Source organism: Pelophylax lessonae, assembly GCF_965119305.1.
Source record: "Pelophylax lessonae genome assembly, chromosome: 4".
NCBI classification, from domain to species: domain Eukaryota; kingdom Metazoa; phylum Chordata; class Amphibia; order Anura; family Ranidae; genus Pelophylax; species Pelophylax lessonae.
The window spans coordinates 481,409,726-481,419,296 of NC_138771.1; the positions used below are offsets into that span (position 1 = coordinate 481,409,726).

Consider the following 9,571-nt stretch of genomic DNA (forward strand, 5'->3'; position numbering starts at 1 on the left):
CCTCCAGCCTGAGAGTAGTTTACAAAATTTCATGAAAGAGGTTTAGCGTATTTCTGCAGCCCGATTTAAGAAAAGGTTTAGTAAGCTGATACTTTGCCAAAGTCACTTTTTCTTATACATCCCTTGATAAAGTTGATGGATGAAATTCTCACTTTACACAAATGATTTTGTGGGAAAAGAGTAAAATCACAGGAGAGGTGTAAGCCTTTAAAACGTAGCTGCATTTGCCCACTTTCCTGGCAAATCGGATCCTGAATTGCAGGGCAGGAAGATGCGAAACTTTGTAAACAGCAGCTATGAACAATAGCACGTACAGACAGGCTTTCATTCTATCAACTGTACCCAAAGGAATGTATTCAAGCTTTGCCAATTTCCATTTTTGTAGACATGATGTAGACACCCTTAAACAATTTTTTTGGGCCCAAAACACATTCTAATTTGGTCAGATGACTTACAAGTCACCCAACAAAACAAATTAGTAATTATTTTGTTCTTAACAAAGTATTTTATCTCTCTGCCATTTTCTTTTAGTAGCAAATTTATCACAATGGTGGGATAACCCTTGTAATGCCCCGCGTATCAAGCATTAACCTTTCCAATATACTGAGTGTTTCATATCTGCAGGGTATATATGTATTTTCGATACCCATGGCATTGTGCGTCTAAAATAGTAAATAACATTCTGCTGCATTGCATTGCATTGCATATGAATTGGTGGTTGGTCTGGCAAAGAACAAGAAGGAACACATAATCGGACAATGACCAAACAGAAAATGAAATAAAAAAAAAAAGTTGTAGCTTTTTAAGTGCATAAACTCTCATAGGCTGAAAGATCAATTTTTCTTCATACAGCACATAAGCAATATAAAAAGCTTTTTAGTTGCTTAACAAATAAAAAGCATTAATAATACAAATGATCGTTCAAGATAATATACATCCAAGCATACTGGCCCTGCTCTGTACATCAGATATTTTTTTTTTTTGTTTTCACGGGACACAAAGGGAGATCACGCCCTTAGGGATTCATATGAAGTTATCAAGACTTTTTTTTACACAGTACAGTTCCTGTACATCTTAGCTCTAGTCACGGAGGCACTTTCAGCAAAGTCGGTGAAGGAAGGATAAAGGCACTAGCAACTATGTAGATGAGGCCTGGGCAACCTCCAGTTTTCTAGATATTGAGGACAGACAACTCCTAGCATCCGTTGACATGAAGAATATCAGATCTCAACAACAAGTGAACAACGGGGCTTTCTAGGAGTAATTCCTTCTGTTAGCTATGCATGCTGGGAGCGGTCTTTCCTTACCAGCTAGAGAGCCACAGGTAACCCATTCCTGATCTCGATCGTTCTCCTCTCTAGAACATAGCACATTCTAGAGCTGTAGAAAAAAAGTCTATGGATGTCAAATGATGAGAGGCTAAGAACATGGTCTGCAGTTTTTAATGCATACTGTAAATGGTAAAATTACATTCTGAGACTGCAGCAAAATGCATGCATCTGCACCAGTTTAGCAAATCTACTCAATTCTTTTTTTTTTTTTTTTTTTAAGTCTTAGGTATTACTATACTATCCTTTCCAACTTTTATCAAAATCCCACATTCTCCCTTGTATTTTTGAAGTTTTGTTTTTTAATAGTTATGCCTGGAAAAAGTTAACATATTTCCCTGAGTCATACTTCAGGAAAATCAATAGGCCCTTATAATCCAACTGGCTCCTAATCCATTAAGAACTTTTTTCTTTTTTTTTTTTTAATTTTTTTCTTTTTTTTTTTTTTTTTTAATACTGATATCATGCATAAATTTACTTCGAATTACACCTTAGTCAAATAGGCCATAATGCTGAATACTTGAACATGCGTGGTCTTCTAAGAAAAGATTATTGTCCCCATTTGACTTGCTATGCATTTACATACAGTACTGCAAATTACTAATTTAAAGTTTCTTTTTTTCATTTTTTGTTTTCCAGAAATTAGGAGTGCACTTTTGGTGAATGCAAATGATAATAACTGAAATAAAATTCAAATAATAAATAACAATTTAAAAAATGATTTACGTTCACCCTTTGTTTTGCCAGAGAGGGGCACAGCATCTTGCACTGCAAGCTGTCGCAAACCCCTTTGGAAGACAAAGTGATCCATTTAGGAATTTTAAAAATAATTACCAAAGGAAAAATAAAACTTAACCCCCATATTTTTGAGGTAACATTTCAAGCATGCGAGATTATCAAATAAATACAACTGGTATCAAATTGAAAAACATGCTTATGATTAATACCATTGTGCTGTCTTGCAACGAGGATGATGAGTGAGGAGAGGCATAAAGAGAAGAGGGGTAGTTGCATCCAAGTTTTGTGAACCAAAGAGAAATTAAAAAAGAAAAAAGTCGAACTCATCTGCATTTAAGAAAGAAAACTCTAGCAGCAATTGCAGATGTCTGTCCATTGTTTTCCATTTAAATGTTTTTTTTTTTTTAAATATATGTCCCTCTCCCTTTAAAGATGGAGCAAAGTCATGGATTGATTCCTAAGGTGCTTTATGGATCAGGTCATCGTTTAAGTGCATAATATTTCACTGGACAGTATTACACTTCTTCAGGTCAAAAAAAGAGCAAGTAATTGCATACTTCATACTCCTTGGTTAAGGAGAACTTCCTTGGATGTTCAAAGCAACTGTCTTTCAAGAAAGCTACTGAAAAAAATCCATGCATATCTTTTAATCAATGGTTTTGTTCTGAAACTTTAAGATTGACAAGCAAAGGGAAGAAAGTATTTGTAAGTTGCTGTCCTGTAGTACTTTGTTTATACCCCTTTATCTAAGACCACTGGTTGGGAGACACTTCCCAATGACCAGTGGGAACAAAAACAAAAAACAAAAAAAATCCCATTTAAAAATAAATGATAATTATCTTTCACGGATCCTGAAAGCTTCTGTATTTTTTATTTTTATTTTTTGATCGCTGAGCACAAATTCGCAATGCAACAATGCATTAACGATGGTAAAGCATTCAAAAGACTAGTTTTAAAGCATCTACAGAAAGTGGCAGAGCCAATGAGATCCTGCAGCTTTGGGAAGGGGGCGTGGCTCTACACATCTGTCAGTAGCTTACTTTTGTTAACACAGTTTTGATTGGCTACGGTGCAGTTGCCAGTTCTCAGATTCGACTCTCTAAAATTATCTATGCTATTATTCAGATCTTCTTCAATCTCCATGTACTCAGATTTGCTCATAGTGGAAGAGCTGCGGCGACTCAGGTCACTGTCAGAGGCTAAATTGGGATTACTAACATGGAGTAACTGAGCCTGTTCTTCCCCTTCAGTTTCTCGGTGGTAGAAGTAGTTGAAGTTGGACACGATGACAGGTACAGGCAGGGCAATTGTCAGGACACCAGCAATGGCACACAAGGAGCCCACAATTTTGCCTCCAATTGTCACAGGGTACATGTCACCATAGCCCACAGTGGTCATGGATACCACTGCCCACCAGAAAGCATCAGGGATACTGCTAAAATGAGACTCTTCCTCTTCTGCTTCCGCAAAGTACACTGCGCTGGAGAACAAGATGACCCCAATAAACAGAAAAAAGATTAGCAACCCTAGTTCTCGCATGCTAGCTTTCAAGGTCTGTCCCAAAATTTGGAGGCCCTTAGAATGTCTGGAGAGTTTGAAGATTCTAAATACTCTTACCAGTCTGATGACCCTCAGGATGGCCAAAGAGGTTGCCTGCTCCCCTTTTTGGGGACCTTCTTGCTCGGCCATTTCAGTCCCCAAGGTGATAAAGTATGGGATGATGGCCACTATGTCAATAAAGTTCATGATGTTCTTAAAGAATTCTGGTTTGCTGGGACAAGCAAAGAACCTTACCACCAACTCAAAGGAAAACCAGATGATGCAGAGGGTCTCCACCACGAAGAAGGGATCTGTGAAGATGTTGGATTTGAAAAAGACTGTACTGTTGTCCACTCTGCGGCTGAAGATCCGCTCGTCCTTTAGTTCTGGCAAAGTCTCCAAGCAGAAGATGACAATAGAGATGAGGATTACCATGACCGAAACTATGGCAATGATCCTTGCTGGGCCTGAGCTCTCGGGGTACTCGAACAGAAGCCACACTTGACGTTGGAACTCTTTTTCTGGCAAGGGGCGCTCCTCCTCTTTGATAAAGCCCTCGTCCTCACGAAATTTTTCCATGGCTTCTTCCCCTAGTTCATAGAACTTGATCTCTTCAGAAAACATGTCCAGGGGTACGTTGACTGGCCTACGAAGCCTACCCCCAGACTGATAGTAGTACAGTATGGCATCAAAACTAGGGCGGTTGCGATCAAAAAAGTACTCATTTCTCAAAGGGTCGAAATAGCGCATCCTTTTTTTGGGGTTTCCAAGCAATGTGTTGGGAAACTGGGCAAGGGTTTTTAACTGTGTCTCAAAGCGCAACCCAGCCACGTTGATGACCACCCTCTCACAACACTCATGGTCATCGTGGTCAGGGTGGTAGCTGTCTTGAGGGTGGCCTGGAAGGGCTGACGTATCGTCCATGTTTTCTCCCGCTATCACGGTCATTTTGCTGCAGGGGAGGAGGGGTGGGGGAGGGGATGCCGCTGGGGGTAACCACTTTGCTGATGCAGCACCTTCCTTCTACCCCGTCCAGGGTCTTCAAGGTAAAACACAGCAAGGGGACCAAGAGATGCCAACTCCGATGCCCCCGTCACATCTACCACAACCAAAATCCCCCCTCGGGCCAACCCAAATCTGGCAAAAAAAAAAATCTTCTCACTCCTCTCTGCTTTATTCCAGCAAGTCAGTTCTCCTCTCCGAATATTTCATTGCTGGGTTTGCTGTCACCCTTCTCCAGAAATGCTTGCAGGATGCTAAAGGCTTTGCCAACTCAGCAGATTTTCCTCCTCTTCCTCTCCCCTCCTCTTTTTTTGCTTTCACAGTTAGGTAAACCGGATCATAACAGCAGTGCAGTAGAAGAAAGCTGCAGAGGGGGAAAAAAAGAAAAGAAGAACCACTAAAAAAAAGGAGGAAAAAATAGGGAATCGACTACCCCCAATGTGGCAAAAAACACATACCCAGACATGCAGGCTTTCTGGAGTGGTTCGGAGCAAGGCAAGGCAAAACACTTCACATTCCGACACAAAGCACCAAGTTCAGGGAACTACACAAACAAATCACTCTACTGCAGTGAATAGGATGCAGTGTGGAGGGGAGCAAAGGGAGGAGAAGGGGGGGGGGGGATTAAGGCAAGTGCTGGTGTCTTACCTTGTTTGTGAGTAGCTGCAGCAGCATGGTAGGTACTGTGATAGCAGCATGGGAATGCGTCAAGCCTTGCAGCATTTGGGGAAAAAAAAAATTAAAAAAATAAAAGGCGCATGCAGATCAGCCTTCTGTGCCCCTTAAACAAACAGATCGGTTTACAGCAGCCCAGCAGCCAGTGCACGTCCTGCTGAAATATTCATACTGCATGCTATGGAAGGCTGCATCGAAAGCAAGTCAAAAGCGGCTGCACAGGCAACTCTTCCGATAAATAAAATGAGTGGATACCAAAAAAAAAATAAAAATAATAATAATAATAAAATATTGTGTGCTGTAAAATCCTCACTTATTCCAAAAGAGGCATAGGGAGCCGGGAGAATCCAGGGAACTGCAGACCAGCTGCATCACCAGCAGCAATGAGTGTGGCTTATTGCTAAGTCTGAATACATTAAGAGGGACAGCAAACTAACCATTTATTGACGTTGCAGTATCAGCAGAAACCTGAGAGCGATTTGGTGCAGGAGAGGAGAGGGCAGCAACATCCTCCCTGGCCATCACAAGTCCAGCCACTCCAAATACTACATCCTAAAGGCTTTCTTTTTTTTTTTTACTGCCAAGGAAGGAGAAAAAACAAAAACAAGGCATTTTTTTTCTATGGGAATTCACATAGAGACGCAATGCAGGCGGCATGCAATACAGGCAGACCCCCCCATCTATGTGAATTAAAGGAAAAACAGGGGGGGGGGGTCAGATCATCTACTAGGCATGATAATGTGTACATGAAGGAACATGTGGGAGGGGAAAGAGAGCTCATTTCACGTGTAGGAGATGGAGCAGCCAGTCCACAGGCAGCTGTCTGTGCCCAGGTGCCCACTTGCAGCTATACCTATCCAGATCACCCCCCATCTCCTATCCAGATCACCCCCCAACTCCTGTCCAGATCACCCCCCATCTCCTGCCCAGATCACCCCCCATCTCCTGTCCAGATCACCCCACATCTCCTGCCCAGATCACCCCCCATCTCCTGTCCAAATCACCCCAATCTCCTCTCCCCAGATCTGCACTGATCTACCCCATCAGACATGTCAGGCTGTCCATTGGCATTGCCCAGCTCATCCATACCCACAAGCAGCAGGGGAGAGCAGGTGCCAGGCTGCGGAGATCCATGCAAGCCTTGCCCGAGTTTCGCCCGCAGCTCCCTTCTCCTTCGCACCTGGCTGCCAATTCCGTGCCATCTGCAGAGGCAGCCCACGCCAGGCGATCAGTCAGCCTCCCTCCCCCCTTCCTTCCTCCGCTGGCTGTCAGCCTTACCCGGGCTCAGTCCTCCCACTTTGCGGCTGATTTAGGTTAGTAGATCAGGAGGAGACCACGTACCGTGCTCCATGATCAGCACAAGAAAAAAAGGGGGGGGGGGAGCTAGGGGTCGGCGTGTCTTGGAGATTCCCGGTGTGACAAGGGGCTGCTGTCAGCTGCAGGGTGACAGAAGGGGAGGGGGTAGGGGGGGGGGGGATATCCTCCGGTCGTGCTATGCGGGGCTGTGCAGCAATGGGAGAGATCTGTGCCGCCTCCAGCCTCTTCTTCTGCAACCGCCGCTCAGCTCTCCCCGGACTCCATGTGATGATGTGACGGCGGAATGCAGGCGGTGCACAGCAATGGGATCTGACATTTCACACCAGGACCCCCTACAACTTCAACTGCCAGGATCCCTACATCTCAGATCTTCATCTTCAACTGCCAGGATCCCTACATCACCGATCTTCAACTGCTAGGATCCCTACATCACTGATCTTCAACTGCTAGGATCCCTACATCACTGATATTCAACTGCCAGGATCCCTACATCACTGATCCCCAACTACCAGGATCTCTACATCATTGATCTTCAACTGCCGGGATCCCTACATCACTAATCCCCAACTACCAGGATCCCTACATCACCGATCTTCATCTTCAACTGCCAGGATCCCTACATCACTGATCTTCAACTGCCAGGATCCCTACACCACTGATCTTCAACTGCCAGGATCCCTACACCACTGATCTTCAACTGCCAGGATCACTACATCACTGATCTTCAACTGCCAGGATCCCTACATCTCTGATCTTCGACTGTCAGGATCCCTACATCTCTGATCTTCAACTGCCAGGATCCCCACATCTTTAAACTTCAACTACGAGGATCTCTACATCACTGATCTTCAACTGCTAGGATCCCTACATCACTGATCTTCAACTGCTAGGATCCCTACATCACTGATCTTCAACTACCAGGATCCCTACATCACTGATCTTCAACTGCCAGGATCCCTACATCACCGATCCCCCAATTACCAGGATCCCTCCATCACCGATCCCCAAATGCCAGGATCCCTACATCACCGATCTTCGACTGCCAGGATCCCTACATCTCTGGTCTTCAACTACCAGGATCCCTACATCACTGATCCCCAACTGCCAGGATCCCTACATCACAGATCCCCAAATGCCAGATCCCTGCATCACCGATCCCCAACTACCATGATCCCTACATCACTGATCCCCAACTGCCAGGATCCCTACATCACTGATCCCCAAATGCCAAATCCCTAAATCACCGATCCCCAACTTCCAGGATCCCCTACATCACCGATCTTCAACTACCAGGACCCCTACATCACCGGTCCCCAACTACCAGGAACCCTACATAACTGATCCCCAACTGCCAGGATCCCCTATATCACCGATTTCCAACTACCAGGACCCCCTACATCACCAATCTCCAACTGCCAGGATCCCCTACATCACCGATCCCCAACTACCAAGATACCTACATCACTGATCCCCAACTGCCAGATCCCTACATCACCGATCCTCAACTGCCGGGACCCCCTACATCACCAATCTCCAACTGCCAGATCCCTACATCACCGATCCCCAACTGCCAGGACCCCTTACATCACCGATCTCCAACTACCAGGACCCCCTACATCACCGATCCCCAACTGCCAGGACCCCCTACATCACCAATCTCCAACTGCCAGATCCCTACATCACCGATCTCCAACTACCAGGATCCCCTACATCACTGATCTCCAACTAACAGGACCCCTACATCACTGATCTCCAACAAACAGGACCCCTACATCAACAATCTCCAACTACCAGGCCTCCCTACATCACCGATCTCCAATTGCATAGGACCACCTACATCACCGATCCCTAACTGCCTGGACCCCTACATAACCAATCTCCAACTGCCAGGACCTCTACATCACTGATCTCCAACTGTCAGGACCCATACATCACCAATCTCCAACTGCCAAGACCCCCTAAATCACTGATCCCCGACTGTCAGGACCCCCTACATCACCGATTACCAACTGCCAGGTTTCCCTACATCACTGATCCCCAACTGATAGGACTCTGTACCCTACATCACTGATCCTCAACTGCCAGGATTTCCTACATCTCCAATCCCCAACTGCATCACTAATCTCCAACTGCCAGATCCCCATACATCACTGATCCCGACTGTCAGGACCCCTTACATCACCGATCCCCAACTGTCAGGACCCCCTACATCACTGATTCTTAACTGCTAGGACCCCCTACATCACCAATCCCCAACTGCCAGGATTCCCTACATCACTGATCCCCAACTGATAGGACTGTGTACCCTACATCACTGATCCTCAACTACCAGGACTCCCTACATCACCAATCCCCAACTTTCAGGACCCCCTACATCACTGATCTCCAACTGCCAGGTCCCCTACATCACTGATCCCCAACTGCCAGGATTCCCTACAACACCAATCACCAACTGATAAGACCCCTTACATCACTGAGCCCCAACTGTCAGGATCCCCTACATCACCGATCTCCAGCTACCAGGATCCCTAAATCACTGATTCCCAAACCTGCCAGGACCCCTACATCACTGATCTCCAACTGCCAGGACTCCCTACATCACCAATCCTGAACTGCCAAAACCCCCTACATCACCGATCCCCAACTGCCAGGACCCCCTACATCACCAATCCCCAACTGCCAGGATTCCCTACATTACCGATCCCCAACCACCAGGATTCCCTACATCACAGATCCCCAACCACCAGGATTCCCTACATCACCGATCCCCAAATGTCAGGACCCCCTACATCACCGATCCCCAACTGTCCCTACACGTGTGCCAATCAATATACCAGGACTGTAGACTACCAGCTACTGGGCCACCCTACATCACCCTTACCAACTGCACATATGCCAATTACAGATCACCAACTGCACATATGCCAATATATATACTAGGGTTATAGATTATCAGCTGCAGGACTATCCTA

At 45.4% G+C, this 9,571-nt stretch overlaps 1 protein-coding gene across 7 annotated transcripts; it reads right to left on the reverse strand.

The window, feature by feature from the left end:
* Nucleotides 1-496: 496 nt before the first annotated feature.
* Nucleotides 497-6,864, reverse strand: LOC309553679 (potassium voltage-gated channel subfamily A member 1). 7 transcript variants are annotated; one of them, XM_082255015.1, is made up of 3 exons: nt 6,241-6,282; nt 5,596-6,155; nt 497-4,971 (listed from the first exon to the last, which is right to left on the reverse strand). In XM_082255015.1, exon 3 carries the CDS (start codon nt 4,551-4,553, stop codon nt 3,084-3,086), a length of 1,470 nt encoding a protein of 489 aa, XP_082111141.1. In that variant the 5' UTR covers nt 4,554-4,971; nt 5,596-6,155; nt 6,241-6,282; the 3' UTR covers nt 497-3,083. The 7 variants fall into 7 exon arrangements, with proteins under 7 accessions (XP_082111141.1, XP_082111140.1, XP_082111145.1 ...); XM_082255014.1 differs by having other exon boundaries at nt 5,256-6,155; XM_082255019.1 differs by lacking the exons at nt 5,596-6,155; nt 6,241-6,282 and adding an exon at nt 6,624-6,864.
* Between the last annotated feature and the right edge of the window lie 2,707 nt (nt 6,865-9,571).